At 37.8% G+C, this 27,715-nt stretch overlaps 1 protein-coding gene across 1 annotated transcript in view; it reads right to left on the bottom strand.

Annotated features, from left to right (window-relative positions):
• Positions 1-27,715, bottom strand: part of PKHD1L1 (PKHD1 like 1) — a 214,825-nt gene that overhangs the window by 178,002 nt on the left and 9,108 nt on the right. Inside the window, exons 3-8 of the mRNA XM_060202102.1 lie at positions 18,222-18,366; positions 16,504-16,612; positions 11,819-11,876; positions 9,875-9,968; positions 1,148-1,201; positions 541-614 (exon numbers count right to left, since the gene is read on the bottom strand). Coding sequence (XP_060058085.1) covers positions 541-614; positions 1,148-1,201; positions 9,875-9,968; positions 11,819-11,876; positions 16,504-16,612; positions 18,222-18,366 — 534 coding nt within the window. The remainder of the gene's footprint in view (positions 1-540; positions 615-1,147; positions 1,202-9,874; positions 9,969-11,818; positions 11,877-16,503; positions 16,613-18,221; positions 18,367-27,715) is intronic.

Genomic DNA, 27,715 nt, shown 5'->3' on the forward strand with positions numbered 1-27,715 from the left:
GGTGTATTGCACCAAACTAAAAGTCTCTGGGGTTGGGGGGGGAAATACTGGTCCAGAGGACCTAGTGGGGGTTGTATTGTTATATGGAAAACTGAAAAATGTTATGCATGCACAAACTATTGTATTTACTGATGAATGTAAAACATTAATTCCCCAATAAAGAAATTAAAAAAAAAAAAAAGAAAGTCACTCTCATGCCTGAGGCTCTAACTTCCCAGGTTCAATCTCCTGCATAACCATAAGTCGGAGCTGAGCAGTGCTCTGATTTAAAAAAAAAAAAAAAAAAAAAAAAAGGAGGAGGAGGGGAGGAAAAAAGTAGAAGGAGGAAGAGGATGAGGAGGAGAAGAAGCAGCTTATTTTTAATGTAAGCATTAGGAAAAATGCAGTTCACACATACATGAAACTGAAAAGAAACCAAAGAAAAGAGGAAATACTAACCTTTTTACCAAAGGTATGAGGGTATAGAGAAATTCTAGCAGAATGCAAAGCAAGTAGAGTTAGGAATCTTGGAATTGTGAAGACTAAAGATTAACCACTCACCAATATAACTTCCAGTTGTCTTACAAATCATAGAGCCTGTGTCTCCACTGGAATGATCTAATTTTAGACCATACCTAACAACAACAACAAATATATATATATCAATTTCAATTTCTAGTAACACTAAAGTTTCAAATTATTGTATTTCCCTTGAAGACATATAATCAACTTAAAAATATGTATCAGGATAGAAATTATCACTACAACAAAAATCTCTTTCTATGAAGTGAAAATATTTTGTAGCCTTGGTTGAAATAAAACATAATTTAACAGGAAAACATTTTATAATTGATTTAAGTACATCTGTTTTTCATTACCTTTAAAGAGCTCAAAATCCTACCGAGAAAAATAGTTACTTGATAATGATTTCTCAAAACATTGTTCTCATAATAGTCTAAATAACTGTCCATATATCATACTGCATAAAACAGGTAATGTCAGGCAAACAATAACTACAAGTGATTGCTAACTCACTATGTAAAATATCATCTTATTTATGCTATACTATAAAGTATTCCAAATGCAATTTTGCTAGAAGTCACTATTCAAACTTAGCGTTTTGTATATAATATTTACTGTTCTAAAGAAAGTCATTTCATTGACTTACAGATCATCAGATTGTGGTATGAGAAGCTCACAGGGCATTCCTCCAACATAAACTCTGTTAATTTTTTAGGAAAAAAAATCAAGTTACAGTTAATAAATTCTTTTAAAAGGCTCCCATCTACCAACTTCACTACCACATTAACTTTTTCTCTGAATCACTTATTTTTATTTTTATCAATAAAAAAATATATTGTCCCCAGGGTTATCACTGAGGCCTGATGCCAGCACTACAAATTCACTGCTCCTAAAAGGCATTTTTTCCTTTTATTTTTTTCTTTCTATTTTATTGATAGGAAAAAGGGAGAAATTGAGAGTGAAAGAGGAAATAGAAAGGGAGAGACAGATACCTGAAGACCTGCTTCTCATGAAGTGTCACCACTGTAAGTGGAACTCTGAATCACTGACTCCCTATCATGTATTCATTCTACAAACATCTAATTCTATGAGCACTTACTATGCTATAGTTCTTGCTCTAGATATTGGAACATACCAGTGAACAGAACAAGCTTCTCTGTCTTTGTGTCATTCCCATTGTAAGTAGGAGAGACTGACAATCAAAACATCTTTGGTATGTTAGAAAGTGATCAGAATTACAGGAATAGAAAACAGAAACACCAGAGAAGGACAAGTACTGGATAACCTCACGTATCCATGAAACGGAAAATGGAAATGGAAATGGAAAACATGAGGTGCAACATGGACTGTGTGTGGTGTATTGCACCAAAACAAAGAATTCTAGGGGAGAGTTGAGAAGATATTTCAGTTCTGCTGCATGATGGTGAAAAAAGAATGTTCTGAAGACACTTACCATGGAGGGATAAGAAATTTTACCCAGGTGTCAACAACCATACTGTAAACCATTAGCCCATTCCCCCAATAAAATGATAAAAAAAAACATAGAAACAGATAATTCTACCCTAAGTTTAATTAGTTCAGATACAAAACATAGTTTTGCAACAAATTTCATGCCAGAAGAAATCAACTACATATACAATAGACATGTCACAACGTAATCAAAATGAAGAGAATATCTAATGCCATCAGTGAGACTGAATGAGAACAAGATGGAAAAAAAAACACAAGGTTAGGTTGTAGAAAGAGCAAGCACCTGCATTCACATTTTCCCCACTTATGGGATAGTCTTACTACTGCTTTAAGACTGATTGTTAAAGAAGCTTCTGATCCCAGACTTCCTGATACTTGTTATTAAAAGTCCTACTGATTGTTACCTGTGCATCGATGTTCACAAAATAGATGTTGTTTGTCTTCCAGGTACATCCCTCTGTCTAATAATCCTATGAGGCTTGTTTTTCAGTCTCTGCCCCTTACTATAAGAATCCTACTCTACGGCAAAGTCTGGATATGTCAGAGATTTTTCGGGCCCACAGGCTAGAGAGGGGTATTGCCACATGCAGTCACTCAAAACTCTGCTGCCCTGAGGGTCTGGAGATAGTGCATAGGATAACTGGCATAAACGTAGTATCCTATGGTATCAAAGGAATACACCTGGCATATGACGTTCAGACAGTGAGTGTTAAACACCCTACCAGTACTCTGATTTTTCCCCTTTAGAAACCTTCCACCTTTTGTACCCCATAATGATCCTGGGTCCATGCTCCCAGAGAGATAAAGAATAGGAAAGCTTTCAAGGGAAGGAAAGGGATATGGAACTCTGGTGGAGGGAATTGTGGCGAGTTGTACCTCTCTTATCCTTATGGTCTTGTCGATATATTTTTTTTATTTTATAAATAAAATTTTTAAAAAGGAAATGTATTCTGAACTTTATCTGTGTAGTGTATAATTACCTGCTGCTTGTACCTTAATATTTACTCCTGTTGTATATTTTACTTAAAATAAAAAAAAATCTGGTCCTGGAAAAGGATGACAGAGGACCTAGTGGAGGTTGTATTGTTGTGTGGAAAAATGAGAAATGTTATGCATGTACAAACTATTGTATTTACTGGTGACTGTAAAAAATCAATCCCCCCATTAAGGAAAAAATGTTTAAAAAATCTTTAATCTTCCTCATTCCTTTTTGATATAATGCATACTTTTACAAATACTCTGGGAGTATGGAATCGACAGGTACACACTTGCCACTGTACCTGCTCAAGATGTGCTATGTGTCCCACCTGACCTCTTCTGACAACCATATGGTGACTGACTGAAGTTATTCTCTCTCCACCCTGAGATGCGGCTAAACTCAGGGCCCTGGCAACAGGCTAAGTAAGGTTCTCTGCCCACACACTAGCCCAGTATTTGCTAAAGCATGCAACTGGCAGCTTAGATGTGTTATCTGCAATACCAGAAAATATAGTCCTGCTTCTAAAACAGTTAACCGCGTACTGAAAATAAGACTTGCTATCAAAACATAATAATAAAAAGTAAGGACTCCTTCACCTCATCTGGGATGGAGCTTGAAAGAATCATATTAAGTGAGATGAGCCAGAAGAAGGAAGAATATGGGGTGATCTCATTCATAGACAGAAGTTGAAAAATAAGAACAGAAGGGAAAACAGAAAGTAGAACTTGGACTGGGTTTGGTTACTGCATTAAAGTGAAAAGACACTGGGATGGGGGGTGGTTTCAGGTCCTGGAACATGATGGCAAAGGAGGACCAAGAGGGGGTTGAATTGTTATGTGGAAAACTGAGAAATGCTACATATGTACAAACTATTGTAGTTTACTATTGCTTGTAAGCCATTAACCACCCCTATAAAGAAATTAAATTTGTTTTCAAAGTAAGGAAAGCTGTTAGTAAAAAACACTTTCAACTTCCGAACATATATGTTACACATAAATCCTTTCATCTGCTCTGTAAACTAGGTTTGTGAAGAAAATAAACTCCAAGGGGACCATAACTTTAATAAGTTTTGCCTAAATCTGACAGCTAACATGCAGGTGGGCTAAAGGTATTATCTGGGTAGATGGTGTCAGAGTTGGAAATAGGACTAGAAAGCTGAATAGAGGCAGAGAGTAGCTCCCAAATATGGGGAAAGTATATAAATATTGTTAACTGTAAACTCCATCAATTTGATCTGGGGCCCATATAGCCTGTGTAATCTCTGCATCCCTGTAGGTCTGAGCTCGCATCCTGTGATCATAGCTAGGAACATTCTAGACTGCACTCATTGCAGGATCTGTGTTCCTCGAGTAGCAGAATATGTTGACCCAACCTGCCTTCAGAGAATGGGACAGTCTCTACCCCATAATGACCCGGGGTCCATGCTCCCAAAGGGATAAAGAATAGGAAAGCTTCCAATGGAGGGGATGGGATACAGAACTCTGGTGGTGGGAATTATATGGAATTGTACCCCTCTTATTCTATGATCTTGTCAATCATTATTAAATCAATAATAAAAAAAGAAAATAGGGAGCGGGCAGTAGCGCAGCGGGTTAAGCGCAGGTGGTGCAAAGCGCAAGGACCGGTGTAAGGATCCCAGTTCGAGCCCCCGGCTCCCCACCTACAGGGGAGTTGCTTCACAGGCGGTGAAGCAGATCTGCAGGTGTCTATCTCCCCCCTCTGTCTTCCCCTCCTCTCTCCATTTCTCTCTGTCCTATCCAACAACAACAACATCAATAACAACAAGAAAACAAGGGCAACAAAAGGGAATAAATATTTAAAAAAAGAAAAGAAACTCGATCAATGCATCTAATACAAAGAATTACAGATTCATGTCCTTTCTCATTTTTTGTACCTGAATTTAGCAGCTGATACAGAAAATGAATTTCTTTTTCTTTTCTTTTTTTAGGTCCTACAACCATCTTATAGGTCACTAACTCTTATCATTCTATCTTACAGATGAGGCAAAGCAATTAAATAGTTTGCCAGCTCCTGTAGTCTGTTAGGAATACAGCAGGAATTCAAAACAGGTTGTGACCTTAAAGACATATATTTAAATTATTTTTATCTGATATTGAAATCAAATGCTCTTTAGGAGGCACTAAATCCTCAAGTCACCTGCATTATCCCTATAATCTTTCTCCTCATCTGAATTTGGAAACTTGACCAAATCGACAAAACTTGTGTGAAGCAGTAGCAATTTGAATCATCAGGTCCCCTGGCCCAGCACAAGGTGCACTGCTCCCTACTGAGTAAACCCAGACACAGTAAAGTGTTTGAGGGCAAGGGAAGTACTGGCACCATTACTGTAGTAGAAACAAGATAAATGCAGTTAAAAGATCTAGTCCTCTTTATCACACATACTGCATGACTTTCTTTTCATAAATGTCACATAATGTATAGTCTCATGGTTTCTAGAGAATAAGAACTGGGTAGCCAGACACCTCTGTGACATTTCTGTGGTTCATGAAATAATGTTTCACCCATTCCTGCCATTAACAGAAGTAAATTTCAACTATAGTAAGGGAGAAAGATCTCTTTTCAATAAACTTTATTTTTTATATTTATTTATTTATTTTACCAGAGCACTAATCAGCTCTGGATTTATGGTGGTGAGGGGGATTGAACCTGAAACTTTAGAGTCTCAAGCATGAGAGTCTGTTTCCATAACCGTTTTGCTATCTACCCCCTCCCTTCAATAAATTTTCTATTTCCTGATATCATTTGGAAACAGAATTACTTAGAGAACACTAAATATTGGAATATAAACTACTCATAAAATTCAATATACAGGGGCCATGCAGTGGTGCACCTGCTTAAGCACACACATTACAATGTGCAAGGACCTGGGTTCAAGCCCCCCGGTCCTCCCCTATAAAGAAAAAGTTTCACAAGTGGTGAGGTAGAGCTGCAGGTGTCTCTCTGTCTCTCTCCCTCTCTATTTCCTCCTCCCCTTTCAAATTCTGTCTCTATTCAGTAATAAATTTTTTTTAAAGTTCAACTATACAAAATCTGTAAAGTGCCCGTATAAAATGCTAAATAAAAAATAAAATGGTAAGTGCTTGACTCCTCTAGTAGTTTTTCACTACATATAAGAACATATACATGCATATTTCCAGATTATAAACACATGCAAATTTAATTTGCAAGATTTAGCTCTTAGAATGCTACATAAATCATCCTTAATTAATTTAGCAAAATATTCCAAATTGCTAGCTTTATTAAATTATATATGCATATACACATGTAGCGTTTTTTTTTTCTTTTGCCTCTAGTCACTAGGGCTCAGTGTCAGCACTACAAACCTACTACTCCTGATGGCCATTCTTTTCCTTTTTTTTTTTCCCCCACTTAATTCAATAGGGCAGAGATAATTGAGAAAGAAGGGGTAGATAGAGATGAAGAGAGAGGGGCTGGTGGTGATGCATCTGGTTGAGCACACATGTTACAATGTGCAAGGACCTGGGTTCAAGCCCCCAGTCGCCATCTGCAGGGGGAAAACTTTGAGAGTGATAAAGCAGAGCTGCAGGTGTTTGTGTGTCTCTCTCTATCTCCCCATTCCCTCTCAATTTCTGGCTGTCTCTATCCAAAATATAAAGATTTTTTTTAAAAAAATTTGAAAAGTTAAAAGCCAAGAGAGAGAAAGAGAGAGACTTGCAGACCTGCTTTACTGCTTGTGAATCAGACCCACTGCAGGTGGGGAATGTGGCTGGAACCTGGGTCCTTGCACATAGTACCATGTGTGCTTAACTGGGTGTACCACCACCCGGCCACAGAGGCACCATCGTTTCAATATTTTTTAAAAATTCTAAATGTAATTGGTATTTTTCCATTCCTTTGTTTTATTTATGTAGTCAATAAGCATGGAGTATCTTAAAAGTCATGGTATTTAGGAGTCAAGCAGTAGTGTAGCAGGTTAAGCGCATGTGGCGCGAAGCTCAAGGACCCACATAAGGATCCTAGTTCCAGCCCCCGGCTCCTCACCTGCAGAGGAATCACTTCACAGGCGGTGAAGCAGGTCTGCAGGTTTCTGTCTTTCTCTCCCCCTCTCTGTCTTCACCTCCTCTATCCATTTCTCTCCATCCTATCCAACAACAACAACATCAATAATAACTACAACAATAAAACAACAAGGGCAACAAAAGAGAATAAATATTTAAAAAGTCATGGTATTTACTCTGTGCTTCCTGCTGTAGGAAATAAACAGAGCTTTCAGTCTTCTACAGAAAGATGGAGACAACCTCACCTAAACTACAAGAAGACACACTAGTGAGAATATAGCTGCCTAGTCCAGAATGTGGACAGTTGTGTTTTTGGCATTAGGTAACTAAACAGTTCTATTATCTGCTAAACAGGGGAGCCAGCAATCATACTTGAGCATGTTAATAAGTTGCTGATCATTTTTAATTTCACTACTCTCCTGTACACCATGGTAAAGTAAAAAAAAAAAAAGTGTATAAAATTGAGTATTTGGAAAATTGGGATATATTCCCAATCCTAATAAAACTATAGGTCTCTGATCTTTTTATAGATAAAATAATATATAAATATATTATATATTACATATGTATTTTTTCTTCTTACCAGAGCATTGCTCATTCTCCTTTATGGTGGTTCTGGGGATTAAATCTGGGACCTCTGGCTTGAGTCTGTTTGTGTCACAATTATGCTTATTTCATCTGCCCATTACATGTATATTATGTGATAACAAATCTAATAATTCCATAGCATATGTGATAATTTATATGTAATTATATATATAATGTAAAACCTTTTATAACATACAGTATTACACTGAAAAAAATCACAAAATAAAATATATATATTATAGATCATACCGGTCTATACTTTGTAATTACTCATAAAAAGTATTTATTATAGGTACTACAAAATGCATTTCCCATGAATAACAATAAACGTACATGTACATAAACATACATGTGCAAAATGAGTCAGTTAGATTACAATTACGTTCTTCAGTGACAAGATCTGTAACTTTAACTCAATTACTACTGAACTTTCCCCTTTTTCCTTCCATTAATAAAGCCCCCATAGTAGAAAATGAAAAAAAAAATTTTTTTGTCCTCCAGGGTTATTGCTGGGGCTCAGTGACTGCACTATGAATCCACTGCTCCTGGAGGCCATTTTTTCCATTTTGTTGCACTTGTTGGATAGAACAGAGAAAAATCAAGAAAGCAGGGGAAGACAGAGAGAGGAAGAGAAAGATAGACAACTGCAGACCTGCTTCACCAGTTATGAAGCAAGCCCCTGAAGGGGGGGGGAGCTGGAGGCTCAAACTGGGATCTTTATGCAGGTGTGCGCGCTTAGCACCATGTGTGTGCACTTACTCACGCACTATTGCATGGTCCGCCTAAAAAAAAAATTAAATAAAGAGATTATATCAAAACAGAAAATACATACTGAGGGCACCAAAGTAAAAACCCTGTGGTGAGGGGTAGACATGCAGCTTCCTGGGCCAGTGGGGGGTGGGAGCGGGTGGGAGGGATGGGTCACAGTCTTTTGGTGGTGGGAATGGTGTTTATGTACACTCCTAGTAAAATGTAGTCATATAAATCACTAGTTAATTAATATGAGGGGGGAAATTAATTGTATGTGTCAGAGTTTTTTAAACACAGACTGAATCTTTTTAATATATAGGCTGTGTATTTGATATGCGGACTCTCTCAAAAGCCTAGACCAAGTAAATCAGAAGCAACCAATAGCACAGCTATATACAAGATACTGGGTACTGTACAGCAAACCATAACAAAAGGACTTTTCAAAGTTAACCCAATTACCAAATAATGTGATGATAACATTAACTATCGATTGTCTTTTGGAACCCTAAGACAGCAGGAACCTCACATCTCCACTATAGAGCCTCTACTTCCCCATCCTGGAACCCTTGGATAGGGCCCACTTTCCCATATGTCTCTCCCAATCCATATCAAATAATATTGCATCTGCCGATCACAACCTAATCAACACAACGATTGCCACCTCAACATGCTTCACTTCAGACTGTGTCCAGAGACTTCACATGTGGAATGACAACCCTTCAGCTTCATTACTCAGGTGAGACCTTTCCTTTCATAGTATACTCTAATTCCATCTCAGGTGGTTCACTTTCTAACAAAGTCCCAAAACCTAGATATACACCAGTTTCTGTGAGAGAGAGCATATGTTCACATGTATCCATAAACTACTGCAAAATATATACCTGAAAGCAGAAGTACACTAGAGTTTGCAGTGAGTATCCCCCTAACACTTCCTCTCCACTATTCCAACCTTTGGGTCCATGATTGCTCAACAATTTGTTTGGCTTTGTATGTTAACTCTCTTTTCAGTCACCAGGTTCCAGATGTCATCAGGATGCCGGCCAGACTTCCCTGGACTGAAGACCCCACCAATGTGTCCTGGAGCTCCCCTTCCCCAGAGACCCACCTACTAGGGAAAGAGAGAGGCAGACTGGGAGTATGGACCGACCAGTCAACGCCCATGTTCAGTGGGGAAGCAATTACAGAAGCCAGACTTTCCACCTTCTACAACCCACAAAGACCCTGGGTCCATGCTCCCAGAGGGACAGAGAGTGGGAAAGCTATCAGGGGAGGGGGTGGGATATGGAGACTGGGTGTTGGGAATTGTGTGGAGTTGTACCCCTCCTACCTTATGGTTTTGTTAATTTATCCTTTCTTAAATAAATTTAAATATATATATACTGGTTTTTGTTTGCATGAATTATATAAAATTTCACTTTTCCTCCTATATCCCTGAAAATACAGGTGAATTCTACCAAGTAGTAGGGGTTTTAATATCACTGGACCCACATATCCTGTCTATGACTTATAAGCATGCTTCTATATTTAAAAAAAAAAAAAAACTTACCTCAAAATCCTAACATTTTTCCCATTTGAGCTTAGTGCAGTATTACTTCCATAGACATCAGTGAAGATTCTGCCTTGGATGGTTATCAGTGTACCTAGAAAAAAAAGTTCGCTATAAGGTTATCTACTCATCATGTCAATACATATAAGATCAACATTGCAGAACATTTTCCAATAAGTCAGCTGGAAGAAACACCTTTTATTCACCACTATAATTTAGTATTATTCTGAAAGTTCTAATAAATACAATAAAGCATAAATGATATTTATAGTATTAAGGAGTTATGTCTAAGCATTTTATCTAATATCTAAGCATAGATTAAAGATTTCATGGGTGGCCGGGTGGTGGCAAACCTGGTTGAGTGCATATGTTACAATGTGCAAGGACTGGGACTCAGGGTCCCCACCTGCAGGGGACAGCTTTGTAAGTGGTGAAACAGTGTTGCAAGTGTCTCTGTCTCTCTCTCTCTCTCTCTCAGTCTGTCTTTCCCCTCAATTTCTGGCTGTCTCTGTCCGATAAATTTTTAAAAGATAAATAAAATGTAAATTTAAAAATTAAAAATGTTGTATTTCATGGAGACAGAATGAACTATTTATTATGTCCTGCTTGGGTGATGGTGATTTCTTTAAAAATATTTTATTTATATCAAAACATTGATATTGAATAAAATAAAATATAAATCATAATGAACTCTGAAAATAAGAGAAAGGTCACATAATATTTATATTATTGGAATGGCCAGGTTGTCAACAGCATAAAAATGAGAAAGAACTAACAAGACATTAAGATCTAGATTTGAGGGAGTCGGGCTGTAGCGCAATGGGTTAAGTGCAGGTGGCGCAAAGCACAAAGACCAGCATAAGGATCCCGCTTCGAACCCCCCGGCTCCCCACCTGCAGGGGAGTCCCTTCACAAGCAGTGAAGCAGGTCTGCAGGTGTCTATCTTTTTCTCCTCCTCTCTGTCTTCCCCTCCTCTCTCCATTTCTCTCTGTCCTATCCAACAACGACAACAACAATAATAACTACAACAATAAAACAACAAGGGCAACAAAAGGGAATAAATAAATAAAATAAATATTAAAAAATCTAGATTTGAAGCTGGATAACAGAAAGACTATTAACAGATTTTCAAAAACAAAAAATTAAGTATTCCCACATATGTGACACAAAAATAATTAATATTCTTAAGATATGAAGAGTTATTTAATTTAGGGGTCAGGTGGTGGTACACCTGATTAAGTGCACACATTACAATGTGTAAGGACCATCCGGTTGAGCACACATGTTACAATGTGTAAGGACACAGGCTCAAGCCCCGGGGTACCACCTGCAGGGGGAAAGTGGTGAAGCAGTGCTGCAAGGTGTCTCTCTGTTTCTCTCCCTCTCTATCTTCTCCTTCTTCTCAATTTCTGACTGCCTTTATTCCAGTAAATAAATCAAGGTAAACTTAAAAATAAAATTAATTAATTAAAAAATTGGATCTTTAAAAACAGAATTATTTAATTTAAAATGGAAACAATGATTATTCTTAAATTAAACAAGGACAGATAGGTAATTTATACAATAAATGCAAATGGTCAAGAAACTGAAAAATATATTTCATGGCTTACATCATATGATAAAATAAGAAAAAATTCATTATGCTTGGCATACATGTCTTTAGGCTACTCCTAGAACTGTCAAGGTAATAGAAAAGAACATTCCCATATAGTCATACTGGAAATACAAATGGGTATAATTATGTTTTTTACACTGAACAGTTGAAAAGCACCTAAATGTCCCCTGGTAGAAAGTTAAAGGCATTAAAAAAATTCAGATCCAGTCACTTAAATCATTTTTAAGTAGATGCTATTTTATAAATATTAAGAAAATTTCAGGAATTATTATAATTCTATATACTAAAAAATTAATTACAACAAACCAAAATATTATCAAATAGCACACCTGGAGTTCCAGATAAAGGTGTGATGCTCCTTATTGTTGGTGTTCTGAAACGTTTTGCCTGCAAAATAGTAATGTCATTAGGGGCCATTTCTTTTTTATTCTTACCTTTATAAAATGTCTCTGCTCACATTATACATATTTCTACACTGTTCATAATATGTAAAACAGTTCCTTTTACATAGAAGAAATGAAGTTCTGAATGATTCTGAAAGATGTTTCTCTTCCTTCCTTTTAATTTAAAATGTTTTAGCTTGCAATTACAAAATCCAGTCACCCTCTTGCTATCAGTTTAAGTCAAACCACAATCACAGTCTCTCTGGCAAAAACTTGCAGGGATTTGGTAGAATAAAATTGCAGGACATCATCTCTTTTTAATTTTTTAAAAAATTATCTTTATTTATTTATTGGATAGAGAAAGCCAGAAATTGAGAGGGAAGGGGGTGATAGAGAGGAAGAGAGACAGTGAGGCACCTGCAGCCCTGATCCACTGCTTGTGAAACTTTCCCCCTGCAGGTGGGGACCAGGGGCTTAAAGTGGGGCTCTTGTGCACTGTAGTGTATGCACTTAACCATGTGCTCTACCACCCAGCCCCTGAGAAAGTCGTCTTTTAGTTAAAGCACATGTAGAAAAAATAAAACATATTTATAAGAAACAAAACATAGAATCCAAGTAAACTTTAGTAACCGAACTAGTGAAACGTTTCTAGAAGCTTGCAGATTTAATTAAGAATTGTAATAATAAATAAAAGATGATTGTAGTACTGGGAGCCAGAACTATAGCAAGATAACTTAGCTGGATAATGTGTTTGCTTTATCAGGCATATGACCCAAGTGATAGGGTTGCCTCCGCCTCAGGGAGGCTTTAGCTAGGGTGTTATTTCCATCTGTCTCTGTCTTTGTTCTCTTTTTCTTTGTCTTTTTTGTTGCTGTTGTTGCCACCAAGGTTATTTTTTGCAGTACATGACTCCATTATTTGTTTTGTTTTGTTTTTTCCCTTAGTGTTTTATTATTGTAGTTATTATTGTTGTTGTTGGATAGGACAGCGAGAAATGGAGAGGGGAGGGGAAGACAGGAGAGTGGGAGAGAAAGATAGACACCTGCAGACCTGTTTCACGGCATGTGAAGCGACTCCCCTGCAGGTGGGGAGCCAAGGGCTCCAATCTGGATCCTTATGCTGGTGCTTGAGCTTTGCGACACCTGCGCTTAACCTGCTGCACAACTACTGACTTCCAACTCCATTATTTTTACCAGTGGACTTTTTTTCTTCTTTTTTAAAATGTTTATTTATTCCCTTTTGCTGCCTTTGTTGTTTTATTGAGGTAGTTACTGATGTTGTTGTTGGATAGGGCAGAGAGAAATGGAGAGAAGAGGGGAAGACGGGGGGTGGGGGAGAGAACGATAAGACACCTGCAGACCTGCTTCACCGCTTGTGAAGCAACTCCCCTGCAAGTGGGGAGATGGGGGCTGGAACCAGGATCCTTATGCCGGTCCTTGGGCTTTGCACCACCTGTGCTTAACCCACTGCACTACCGCCTGACTCCTAACTTTTTTTTTTTTCTTACAGAGGTGAAAGATACATATGGGGCGGGGGTAGGCACCTACAGCAGTACTCTTCCATTACTTGTGGAGTTTCCCTGCAAAGGGAGGCCAGTATAAACCTGTATCTCTGTGTCTTGTACGTGTACTCTACCAAAAGAGCCACCAATCAGCCCTTGTCTCTATATTTCCATATGAAAAAGTCAGTCTGGAGAAATGAAGCCCAAGAAAGAACCATGATGCCAAGTTGGCAAGACAGCTCACTTGGAAAGTATGCTGCTTTGCTATTTGCGTGATCCAGGTTCAAAACCATCCTTGACCTCATTGAAAAGAGCTCTGGTGCTATCGCTCCTCCCCACCACCACCTCCCTATCTGTCTTTTCATCTCTGTCTGACACTTTCCAACTGAAAAAAATTAGCCTGGAGTGTCAAGTTTCTAGAGACTACAAAAACAAAAAACAAGAGGGAGATTCTTCTGATTTATCTTGGTTAGACCTATGTAATCAGGAGGGTCTCTTATGTAGAAAGGGAAAGGGAGATGTAATAACTTAAAGGGACAAGTGAGATAAGAGAGCTGCAGTGTGACAAGGACTCAACCACTATTGCCAGCTTTGAAGGCAGAAGAAGAGACCATTATACTAGGAATGTGGATAACTTCTTGAAGCTAGAAATAGCAATAACTCAGCCCCTCCCAGAGTCTTCAGAAGTAATGAAGATCTCTGGCATGTTAGCTCTAGCCCACTGAGACCCACCTCAACTTCTCTCTCTCTCTCTCTCTCTCTCTCTCTCTCTGTGGTGATGCTATATGCCCTGACACAGTGCTGACGTCAGCTCTGGCGACAGAAGGCTGACAGAGTATGCAGTGATCTGTGTAGGCACATGGTGGTAGGTGAATCCAGACTGTGCTGGTGTGCAAAGCATTGTGGGTAGGCTGCATAGACTTAAAAGGATAGCATCTGGAACTCTTGCCCCTTTTGGCTGCAGCTTCTTCTCCTGATCAGATGCATCTTGGCAGATGTGCTCCAGGCATCCATCAGCCATGTCTACTTCTCTGTGGGACTGAACATGTGACACTTTGCTAGCTGGTAAACTTTTAGACCCCTATACAGCCATGAGCAACCTTTACCAGAGCTGATAATGATTTATCTTATGGGACTAAATTTTAATAACATATTCAGACTTTACAGATCTAGCGTACGCTTAACCCTTGATGCTAATTGCTTATTTTGCCTTTTACCTGTTTCACCCTAATAAACCGTGTATTGTTTAAACCAGTTCCCAGCTCTCACTGTAATTCCTTCTACGCACCGCAAATAGCAGCCCCAACCACCAAACCTCCATTTTAAGTTAATTTACAACACCCCTACACACACACACATACACACACACACACACGCACACACACACACACACACACACACACGTAAACTTGGAGTGGTGAAAAAGAGTCAAGGTAGAATAAAATAGTTTGTTTTCTGAACAGTTGTGAGACTGAGATGGAGAAGGAGAAATCAGTAATAAGTTTTTAGTAACAGACTAAAAGTAGGTGTAAGGACAAAGGCAAGAAGTTCAATTTGAGATATGCCAAATTTAATTTGCTTGGTATCATTTACATGTTTCCTACTAGGAGTCAAAACATTTGGAAATTAGATTTCACAATTTATTAATATTTGGGGAGGTGGGGGTGGTGCACCTGGTTGGGTGCACATGTTACAATGGTCAATGACCCAGGTTTGAGACCCTGGTCCTCACCTGCAGGGGGGAAAGATTTTTGAGTGGTGAAGCAGGACAGCAGGTATCTTCCTATCTCTTTCCCTCTCTGTCACCCCTTCCCTCTTGATTTCTGGCTGTCTCTATCCAATAAATAAATTAAAATAATAAAAATTAAAAAAACAATATATAAATATTTGGAAATCACAGAACCTACTTGAGAATAGAAGCTGTTACTAATTCACAAATGGAGCAATCTAGTAATATGACAACTTAAAGCACAAATATGATATTTCAAAATGTATAGAATTACACTAAAAAGAAATGCATAATTGAAAATACCTATGTTTAGGATAATTTCACTTTTATTTCACCTGACTGCATCAGCAATTTGTAAGGAAAGAGTTAAAAATTTAATTTAAAATGAAGGTAAGACTGATGAAAATAAGAGAAAGGAATATCAAACCAGGAGCAAAAACAGAAGAAAAAACAGTGTAAACAGTGTGAACAAGAAAATAATTTGGAGCTATAAAAGTCTATTGTGTTAATAGAAATAATTTAAGGAAAGAGAAAACAAATAGAAAATTCTATTACTATACAAGGCAATTCAGACTGGATGAAAATATCTTTAGCTGCAAGCCAATATATTTAAAATCTGTAAATAGCTGACAATAACTAAAATTAATTTTTATGACATTAGAAATTAAGAGAATGGGGAGATAGAAGGATAGAAAGTGGTCCAGGAGATGGCACAGTGAATAAAGCATTGGACTCTCAAGAGTGAAGTCCCAAGTTTGACCCCAGACAGCACATGTTCCAGAGTGATGCCTGGTATTCTCCCCCTCTTTTTATATTTCTCATTAATAAATAAATAAATAAAATCTTGAGAGAGAGAGAGAAGAATAAACACTTGCACACCTGCTTCAACACTCCTGAAGCAGTGGGTGGTAGGGGCTCAAACCCAGGTCCTCACATTTGTTAATAGATGCACTTAACCAGGTGTTCCACCCTCCAGCCCCTCAAAGAATATTTTAAAAGCTCCGCCGCAAAGGAAGTGTAAGATGAGTTATGAGGGGGCTGGGAGGTAGTACAGCAGGTTAAGTGCACCTGGCTCAAAACACAAGCACCTGTGTAAGGATCCCAGTTCGAGGCCCCAGCTCGCCACCTGCAGGGGGGATTGCTTCATAGGCGGTGAAGCAGGTCTGCAGGTGCTTATATTTCTCTCCCGGTCTCTGTCTTCCCCTCCTCTCTCCATTTCTCTCTGTCCTATCCAAACACAACGAAAGCAATAATAACAACAACAACAATAAACAAAAAAGGGCAACAAAAGAGGAAAAAATAGCCTTCAGGAGCAGGGGATTCATAGTGCAGGCACCAAGCCCCAGCAATAACCCTGGAGGCAAAAAAAAAAAAAAAAAGATGTTATGAGATCCCACATACATTGAAGCTGCACGCCCAGCTGTTGATGTGACCTTTGCAAGTATTATTTTCTGTAACAGGAACCCCATCCACACTGACTCTAACCATGTAGGAATCTTCTGGCATAGATCTAGAAGACAAATGAAAAGCACATAAGAAACACAATAACCGTTACCTGTGCTTAGTGTGTAATATTAGTGAAAATACCAGCCCAGACTACATGTCAAGTTTGAAAAAAAGTAGCAAAAATTCAATGATGTACAATTAAATTCCTTAGGCTATTATAGAAAGAGGCTCTCAGTATTGCAAATTCCAACATTATAAATTTCTATCTTGCACTTATTATTGGTGCTTATTGAAAAGGAAATCAGGACCTGGGAGAGAGCAAAAGATTATGCAAAAGATATCAGTGCTTGAGGTTCTGGGGCTCCAGGTTCAGTCCTTGGCACTAAAAGTCAGAGCTGAGCAATAATCCAGGTTAAAAAAATAAAGGAGAAAGATAAATAAAAGCAAATCAAATGCAGCAGTTGTAATAATTTGAAAGAGTAAATTATCACCTTAATATCATTATTTTAAATGTTGTGTTTTTTTGTTTTTTTTTAATTTTCAATCAGGGGCTAGGCCGTGGTGGACCTGGTTAAGTGCACATACCACTAAGGAAAAAGATCTGAGTTCAAGCTCCCGGCTCTCCACCTGCAGGGTGGTCATTTTACAAGCAATGCAGCAGGTCTGCAGATGTCGATCTTTCTCTCCCTCTATCTTCTCTTTCACATTCTCTCTGTCCTAGCCAATAAAATGGAAAAAATGGCCCCCAGGAGCAGTAAATTCAAAATGCTGGCACCAAGCCCCAGGGATAACTCTGGAGGCAAAAAAAAAAAAAATGTCAATTTTCCTCTCAGTAAATTTTTGCTTCCAAATTAATTTCAGACAAGTCTAATGTAGATAAAATCCTCTGGCATATGTGTTTTCAACTATTTCAATATTAAAAGTTTTGATTTAAAATTATTATTCATCCCCCAATATCATTAATAACAAGCAATTTGGGCAGATAGTAAAGAACTTGAAATGTCACTATGCAGGGAGTCGATACTTTTAATCTTGATGATAATGTGATTTTGCACAAAATTAACCAAATCAGACAGGATGGCCTAATTTTGATATTTTGAGGAATATCATAGTTTAATAGTATCTGTTTATCTTCTAGGAGTGATCAATAATAACAATAGCTCTGATAAACTGGGAGATAGCACAGAATACTTTCACTAATATGTAGAAGACTATTGCAACTAATATGACAAAGGTGTACAAATAGTCCAAATGTTACAAAATCAAAAATTACTGATAAACTGAAAATATTACCATGATAGAGTTATAAAGCTAGTACTAAATGTATAAATGTAACCCTGATATGGTAAAATACTATTAGAATCATTTAAATGTATTTATTTATTTGACTTCAGGGTAATTAATGAGGCTCGATGCCAGCACTAGGAATCCTTCCCTCCAGGTGGCCATCTACTCCCCCCCACCCCCCCCCCTTTTTAAAAGATAGGACAGAGAGAAATTGAGAGAGAACAGGATACAGAGAAAGGGAGCAAAAGACAGACACCTGCAGACCTGCTTCACTACTTGTGAAGTGAGCCCCCTGCAGGTGGGGAACAGGGGCTCAAACCTGAGTCCTTGTGTGTTTAACCAAGTGTGGCACTGCCTGGCCTCATTAAAAGCACTTTAAAACATACCTGGTATAGCAAGTAATTTGAGTTGAATGGCTTGAATCTTTTTCTACATCACAAGAAATTGACCGGAAAGAAGAAACTAGTTGCACATTGTTTCCCAACTCTGTGTTGTCAGCTCCATAGTTAAACTCATTTGCTTGAGCAAACCCTAGAAAAATAAAAACTCTCAATTATGACTAGTGGAATTCTAAATTTAGCATTCTAATAATTGTTATTCAGCCCTGAATTATTCAAAAAATAAGGAGAAGTACCAACTTTGACCTATTACATATTCACTTCTCTGTAATCCTCTTTGGAAGCATAAAATGGATATTTTACTTACTTAGTTTATTCATAATGGAATGCTAAAATAACTACTGTCAGACACAGTGAAATAAAATGGCTTATACTGTAGTGGTAAGGTGCAAAGAATGAAGAAAACAGGAAAGTATTATAGAGATACGAAAGATGAGTGACTGGCTGGCTGATGGACATGAATTATCAAAGAGTATATCTGATGAGGAAAACTATTATGGAAAAAAATCAAGCTACAAAGAATAAAATCAATAGATGTGGGAAACATGATTTTCTAAAAGGACAGGGTCTTTAAGTTTTTACAAAGCAATATCTGAGGTGAAGAAAAAAAAGAAAAGAATTCCAAATTCCAGAAGACTCCTTCTTATAAGCTTATGGAAAAACAAACCACCTCCTTCATAATACTCAAAAGTGATTTTATCTAATAGTCCATTGATGATGTAACTGCATAAGTAGTGGTGGTAGTTTCAGTTCTGTGGAAACCATATTAAAATCCTTAGAAACATTTTATTCTTTCTTTCCTTCTTTTTTTTTTTGTCAATAATCCAAAATTTTATTGCTTTCTACCTGGGAACTCAGACTCCAAATACAACAGAGTTTAAAACTGTAAGGGTGAAAAATAGATTCAGTTGCTGGATCACTGGAATCAAAGTGGGAACCAAAGGAATGAAATATCACTTCTCTATTAGGTAAGCTATATGATGAGAGGCATAGTTGTTTTGTTTTGTTTTGTTGTTGTTTGTTTGTTTATTTATCTCCTGATAGTAAATCAGACTCCATAATGATGAGAGGCATTCAGTCATTGCCAGCTCCATGTATTTTATCCACTGGAAATATCAGTATGTACTTCCCACTGCCTTAATGCATACATTGGAAGACAGTTTCCCAAGCTGGATCTTAGACAAGCATTTCCTCCTTCCTTCCTCCCTCCCTCCCTCCCTTTCTCACTCTCTCTCTCTTTCTTTTTTCTTTCTTTGTTTCTTTCTTTTTTTTCTCCAGGGTTATCACTGGGGCTCGATGCCTGCACTACGAATGCATGGCTCCTAGCGGCCATTTTTTCCCCCATTTTATTGCCTAGGACAGAGAGAAATGAGAGGAGTGGGAGATAGAGAAGGAGAAAGACAGACATCTGCTTCACTGCTTGTGAAGAGTCCCCCCTGCAAGTGTGGAGAAGGGGCTCAAACCCAAGTCCTTGTACTTAATAATATGTGCACTTAACCGGATGTGCCACCACCTGGGCCCCTGCTATGTATTTCTTAGGCTGTTCCATCATTCTACTAGACCATATATTTTATAATGATCCAAGGATTATAGTTCTGTACTCATTACTGAAATTTTTCTAAAGTCTAAATCCAAAACTTTCTTGATTTATCACTTTGGAAGGATATTAGTGTTTTGCTATCTCAAACTTAGACTCATATCAGAAAGAAAGAAAGAAAGAAAGAAAGAAAGAAAGAAAGAAAGAAAGAAAGAAAGAAAGAAAGATGGAAGGAAGGAGAAAAGAAAAAAGACCAGAACAATCTACTTAGTGATTGTTACCAAGACTAAATTTTAATTTATATTTAATGCTTTATACAGTTCCTAGCTCATGCTAAGAGGTCTAAAAACATCTGCTCTTATTTTTAGTTAGAAAAGTTCTGTGGTGAACTTGGGCAGGAGTTGGTGTATTGCACCAAAGTAAAAGACTTGGGGGTGGGTAGGGAAGGGTAAAGTCCTGAAACATGATGGCAGAGGAGGACCTAGTGGGGGTTGTATTGTTATGTGGAAAACTGGGAAATATTATGCATGTTCAAACATTGTATTTTACTGTCAACTGTAAACCATTAATCCCACAGTAAAGAAAAAAAAAAAGTTCTGTGGTTTAGTGAAGCAGGGCTTCAGATGTCTCTCTCTGTCTTTCTCCCTTTCTATCTTCCCCTTCCTCTCAACTTCTGGCTATCTCTATCCAATAAATAGATAATTTAAAAATAATTTTTAAAAGATTGTTAAAAATTATAGTTTTGGATCTAGGAAATCAGTTACTACTAAAATGGAATTATGACAAAAATACATGAAGACACACAAAAAGCAACTACTTATAAAGCTGTTCTTTCTTTTTTGCCAACTTCTGCTTATCTTAGTAGTTCACATTGAGTTTAGAACACACAGACAAGCTGCTGGCAGTTGGCAGTAAACTAAACTAAATCATGGAAAGTTTTACTTGTGGTATGGTTCAGGATGAGATGAGTATATTTATATTCCTATTATAGGTACAAGTCATATAAATGAATTGGTAACATAGATGTGTTTATCCTCATTCCTAAGACAAATACAAATTGAAATCGAGTACTAATAGGAGAAAAATAGAATTGTCTTAATGATATATATATATATATATATATTCACATATATTCATATGTAATATGAATAGCATGTTTAAAAATCTTATTTTCCCATGAATTTTACTCCTGTTAGGAGCAAAAGTTATGAGACAGGGAGTTGGCTGGTAGAACAGCGGGTTAAGCGCACGTGGTGCGAAGCACAAGGACTGGCATAAGGATCCCAGTTCGAGCCTCCAGCTCCCAACCTACAGGGGAATCGCTTCACAGGCAGTGAAGCAGGTCTGTAAGTGTCTATCTTTCCCCCTCTCTGTCTTCCTCTCCTTTCTCCATTTCTCTCTGTACTAACAATGATGACATCAATAACTACTACAACAACAAAAAACAACAAGGCCAACAAAAGGGAAAATAAATAAGTAAAATTTAAAAAAAAAGTTATGAGACAAATAAGTACCAAATCAACTCCAGGGGAAAAAGGGCAGTGAGAGGATTGGGGGAAAGGTGGTTCTTTGGAGTCCTGCTGCTTAGGGTCTTAAGTGGGGGATAAAAGTATTTAGCAAAAACCAACAAATCATTGGGAAATGAAAAAAAAAAAAAAAAGTAACCATGTGTTACAGTTCCCAACTGCACTGTAATCATTTAACTGCAATAAATTAAAAAAAAAGATTTGTGAATATTTTCATTATAATTTTGCTCTAAAAGTATCGGAACATTTAGACATTTCTAGCTAATTCCAACAATTTAAAAAGAATGTCAAGGGATTCTATGTCTACAGGAAGCTCACATTCAAAACAAAAACAAATACAGACAGATTCAGAGTGAAAAGCTATAGTAAGGTGTTCCAAGCCAACAATTCAGAAAGAAAGGGAGGAACTGCCATTCACATGTCAGGAAAAGTAGATTTTTCAGGCAAAAAAAGGTAATGAAAAGACAAGGAAGGATGTTATATAATGATAAAAGGAACAGTTGAATAATAATCTTTAATTATCAATATATATGCACCACTAGGGTGTAAATATTTGGGGGCTTCTAAGTATACAAAAGAAATTATTATTTTTATTAGTGATTTAGTAATAATTAATAAATTTAAGATTTAAATTTAATTTTAAAATTTAGGATTGGGAGATAAGAGGGGTGCAATTCCAAACAATTTCCACCACTAGAGTTCCATATCCCATTCCCTCCATAGGAAGATTCCCTATTCTTTTCTATTTTTAATTTCTTTATTTGGGGATTAGTGGTTTACAGTCAACAGTAAAATACAATAGTTTGTACATGTGTAACATTTCTCAGTTTTCCACATTTCCATTCAACCCCCACTAGGTCCTCCTCTGCCATCATGTTCCAGGACCTGAACCCTCCCCTCCCCACCCCCCCCACCCCCCAACAGTCTTTTGTTGTGGTACAATACACCAAACCCAGACCAAGTTCTGCTTTCTCTTTCTGTTCTTGTTTTTCAACTTCTGCCTCTTTCTGGCTGATCTCACTTTAAATGATTTGTTTAAGTTCCACCCAAGATGAGGTGAAGAAGGTGAATTCACCATTTTAATAGCTGAGTAGTATTCCATTGTGCATATATAGACCACAACTTACACAGCCACTCATCTGTTGTTGGATACCTGGGTTGCTTCCAGGTTTGGGCTATCATAAATTGTGCTTCTATGAACATAGGTATACATAAATATTTTTGGATGGGTATGTTTGGTTCCTTAGGATATATCTCTATGAGAGGAATTGCAGGGTTATAGGGTAGGGTAGGTATTCTTGCCTTCTGAGAGTACTCCAGACTGCTCTCCACAGGGGGATGGATTAGTGCAGGACTAGTGCAGGGAATGGACTCCTAGCAGTGCAGGAGGGTTAGGAAGATTCTTTATCCCTCTGGAAGTATAGGCCAAAGATCTTTATGGGAAGCAGAAAGTGAGAGATCTGGCTTCTGTAATTGCTTCACCATTGGACATGAGCATTGACAGGCCGATCCATACCCCAAGCCTGTTCCTATCTTTCCCTAGTGGGTAGGACTCTGGGGAGCTGGCACTCCAAGACACATTGCAACTGATCTAAGTGGATTAAATATAATAGTAGTTGATCTCAACACACCACTCACAAAGAGACATCAAGACAGAAAATCCACAAGGAAACAAAGGTTTTATAGAGCCAAAAGATGAGATGAACTTAATAGATTCAGATTGTTCTGCACCAAAAAAGATGGATACATATTCTCCTCAAGTGCAAATGGAACATTCTTGAGGACTGATCACATGCTGAGATACAAAGACAGACCTAGGGGGCTGGGAGGTAGCACAACTGGCTTAAGCGCACGTGGTGCAAAGAAAGGACCCGAAAGAATCCAGGTTGGAGCCCCTCCACCCCACCTACAGTGGGGTAGCTTCACAGGCGGTGAAGCAGGTCTGCAGGTGTATTTCTCTTGCCCTCTCTGTCTTCCTCACCTCTGTCTCGATTTCTCTCTGTCTTATTGAACAACAGCAATGGCAACAACAACAAGGGGAACAACAGGGGCAACAAAATGGGGAAAATGGCTTCCAGGAACACTGGATTCATAGTGCAGGTACCCGGCCCCAGCAATAACCCTGGAGGCAAGAACAAACAAACAAAAAACTAATATGCTGTCTACAGGAAACCCACCTAACACAACAAGACAAACACAAACTTAAAGTGAAAGGATGGAAAACTATCATACAAGCCAATGGCCCACAAAAAAGGGGCAGGGACAGCTATTCTCATATCTGACATGATAGACTTTTAAATAGATAAGGTTAAAAAAGATAGGAATGCACACTACTTAATGCTCAGAGGATCAGTCAATCAAGAGGACTTAACAATTATTAACATCTATGCACCCAATAAGAAGCCATCTAAATACATCAAACATCTACTGAAAGAGCTACAGCAATATATTAACAGCAACACAGTCATAGTAGGGGACTTCAACACCCCACTCTCTCAACTTGACAGATCAGCCAGGAAGAAAATCAATAAAGACATAAGGGAGCTAAATGAAGAGATAGATAAACTAGAACTATTGGACATTTTCAGAGTCATTCATCCCAAGAAACTGGAATACACATTTTACTCAAATCCACATGGGTCATTCTCAAGGATAGACCAAATGTTAGGCCACAAAGACAGCATCAGCAAATTCAAGAGCATTGAAATCATCCCAAGCATCTTCTTAGAACACAGTGGAATTAAACTAACACTTAACAATCAACAAAAGGTTAGTAACAGTCCTAAAATGTGGAAGCTCAACAGTATACTTCTTAACAACCTCTGGGTCAAAGAGGAAATCAAGGAAGAAATCAAAATGTTTCAAGACTTCAATGAAAATGAAGACACAAGCTATCAAAATATTTGGAACACAGCTAAGGCAGTACTGAGAGAGAAGTTCATAGCTATACAAGCACATATTAGGAAACAAGAAAAAGCACAAATAAACAGCCTTATTGCACATCTTAAAGACCTAGAAGAAGAACAACAAAGGAACCCTAAAGCAACCAGAAGGACAGAAATCACTAAAGTTAGGGTAGAAATAAATAACATTGAGAATAAGAAAACCATACAAAAGGTCAATGAAAATAAATGTTGATTCTTTGAAAGAGTGAACAAAATCAAAAAACCTTTAGCCAGACTCACAAAACAAAAAAGGGAGAAGACCCAAATAAATCAGATAGTAAATGAAAGAGGAGATATCACAATAGACACCGCAGAAATTCAACATATCATGCAAGGCTTCTATGAACAACTATATGCCACCAAGCTAGATAACCTGGAAGAAATGGACAATTTCCTAGATACCTACCAACTTCCAAAACTAAGTAAAGAGGAAGTGGATAACATGAACAGGCCCATCACAGCTAATGAAATTGAAACAGTTATCAAAAATCTCCCCCAAAATAAAAGTCCTGGACCAGATGGTTTTACAAATGAATTCTACAAAACCATCAAAGAAGAACTAATACCTCTACTTTTAAAAGTCTTCCAGAAGATTGAAGACACTGGAATACTGCCTGCCAGCTTTTATGAATCTAACATCACTCTGATTCCAAAAGCAGACAGGGACACAACCAAAAAAGAAAACTACAGACCAATATCTCTGATGAACATAGATGCTAAAATACTGAACAAAATTCTAGCAGTATACAGCAGTATATTCAAAAGATTGTTCATCATGACCAAGTGGGGTTTATCCCAGGCATGCAAGGTTGGTTTAATATACGTAAATCAATTAATGTGATCCACCACATCAACAAAAGCAAGACCAAAAACCACATGGTCATATCAATAGATGCAAAGAAAGCCTTTGACAAAATACAACATCGCTTTATGATCAAAACACTACAAAAAATGGGAATAAATGGAAAATTCCTGAAGATAGTGGAGTCTATATATAGCAAACCTACAGCCAACATCATACTCAATGGTGAAAAACTGGAAGCATTTCCCCTCAGATCAGGTACTAGACAGGGCTGCCCACTATCACCATTACTATTCAACATAGTGTTGGAAGTTCTTGCCATAGCAATCAGGCAGGAGCAAGGAATTAAAGGGATACAGATTGGAAGAGAAGAAGTCAAACTCTCCCTATTTGCAGGTGACATGATAGCATACACAGAAAAACCAAAGGAATCCAGCAAGAAGCTTTTGTAAATCATCAGGAAATACAGTAAGGTGTCAGGCTACAAAATTAACATTCAAAAGTCAGTGGCATTCCTCTATGCAAACACTAAGCTAGAAGAAACTGAAATCCAGAAATCAATTCCTTTTACTACAGCAACAAAAACAATAAAATATCTAGGAGTAAACCTAACCAAAGAAGTGAAAGACTTGTATACTGAAAATTATGAGTCACTACTCAAGGAAATTGAAAAAGACACAAAGAAGTGGAAAGATATTCCATGTTCATGGGTTGGTAGAATTAACATCATCAAAATGAATATACTACCCAGAGCCATATACAAATTTAATGATATCCCTATCAAGATCCCAAGCACATTTTTTAGGAGAATAGAACAAATGCCACAAATGTTTATCTGGAACCAGAAAAGACCTAGAATTGCCAAAACAATCTTGAGAAAAAAGAACAGAACCGGAGGCATCACACTCCCAGATCTCAAATTGTATTATAGGGCCATTGTCATCAAAACTGCTTGGTACTGGAACATGAATAGACACACTGACCAGTGGAATAGAATTGAGAGCCCAGAAGTGAGCCCCCACACCCATGGACATCTAATCTTTGACAAAGGGGCTCAGACTATTAAGTGGGGAAAGCAGAGTCTCTTCAACAAATGGTGTTGGAAACAATGGGTTGAAACATGCAGAAGAATGAAATTGAACCACTGTATTTCACCAAATACAAAAGTAAATTCCAAGTGGATCAAGGACTTGGATGTCAGACCACAAACTATCAGATACTTAGAGGAAAATATTAGTAGAACTCCTTTCCGCATAAATTTTAAAGACATTTTCAAGGAAATGAATCCAATTACAAAGAAGACTAAGGCAAGTATAAACCTATGGGACTACATCAAATTAAAAAGCTTCTTCACAGCAAAAGAAACCACTACCCAAACCAAGAGACCCCTCACAGAATGGGAGAAGATCTTTAAATGCCATACATCAGACAAGAGTTTAATAACCAATATATATAAAGAGCTTGCCAAACTCAACAACAAGACAAAATAATAATCCCATCCAAAAATGGGGGGAGGACATGGACAGAATATTCACCAGAGAAGAGATCCAAAAGGCCGAGAAACACATGAAAAAAATGCTCCAAGTCTCTGATTGTTAGAGAAATGCTAATAAAGACAACAAGGAGATACCACTTCACTCCTGTGAGAATGTCATACATCAGAAGAGGTAACAGCAGCAAATGCTGAAGAGGGTGTGGGGTCAAAGGAACCCTCCGACACTGCTGGTGGGAATGTCAATTGGTCCAACCTCTGTGAAAAACAGTCTGCAGAACTCTCAGAAGGCTAGAAATGGACCTACCCTATGATCCTGCAATTTTTCTCCTGGGGATATATCCTAAGGAACCCAACACATCCATCCAAAAAGATCTGTGTACACATATGTTCTTGGCAGCACAATTTGGAATAGCCAAAACCTGGAAGCAACCCAGGTGTCCAACAACAGATGAGTGGCTGAGCAAGTTGTGGTATATATACACAATGGAATACTACTCAGCTATTAAAAATGGTGACTTCACTGTTTTCAGCCAATCCTGGATGGACCTTGAAAAAATCACGTTGAGTGATATAAGTCATAAACAGAAGAATGAATATGGGATGATCTCACTCTCAGGCAGAAGTTGAAAAACAAGATCAGAAAAGAAAACACAAGTTTCAAAACCTGAAATGGAATTGGCGGATTGCACCAAAGTAAAAGACTCTGGGGTAGGTGGGTGGGGAGAATACAGGTCCAAGAAGGATTCAGAGGACCTAGTGGGGGTTGTATTGTTATATGGGAATCTGGGGAATATTATGCATGTACAAACTATTATACTTACTGTTGAATGTAAAACATTAATTCCCCAATAAAAAAAAACTAATGAATACATGTTGTTAAATCATTAAAATCATCTTCTCAGATCATGTTGGTGTGAGACTAGAAATCAATCACAAAAAAAAAAAAAAAAAACTGGAACTGAGTAGTGGTACACTGGATTGAGTGCACATGTTACAATGTTCTTGGACCCCGTTGGAGCCCCCAGTTCCCACCTTTAGGGGGAAAGCTTTGCAAGTAGTGAAGCAGTGTTGCATCAACCTTTTCCCTCTCAATTTCTGGCTCTCTATCCAATAAATAAGTACTGAAAATAAAAAAGAAAGACAATGGGGCTTACAGCGGGTTAAGCACACAGGGCAT

The sequence above is a fragment of the Erinaceus europaeus genome, chromosome 1, assembly GCF_950295315.1.
Source record: "Erinaceus europaeus chromosome 1, mEriEur2.1, whole genome shotgun sequence".
Classification (NCBI taxonomy): domain Eukaryota; kingdom Metazoa; phylum Chordata; class Mammalia; order Eulipotyphla; family Erinaceidae; genus Erinaceus; species Erinaceus europaeus.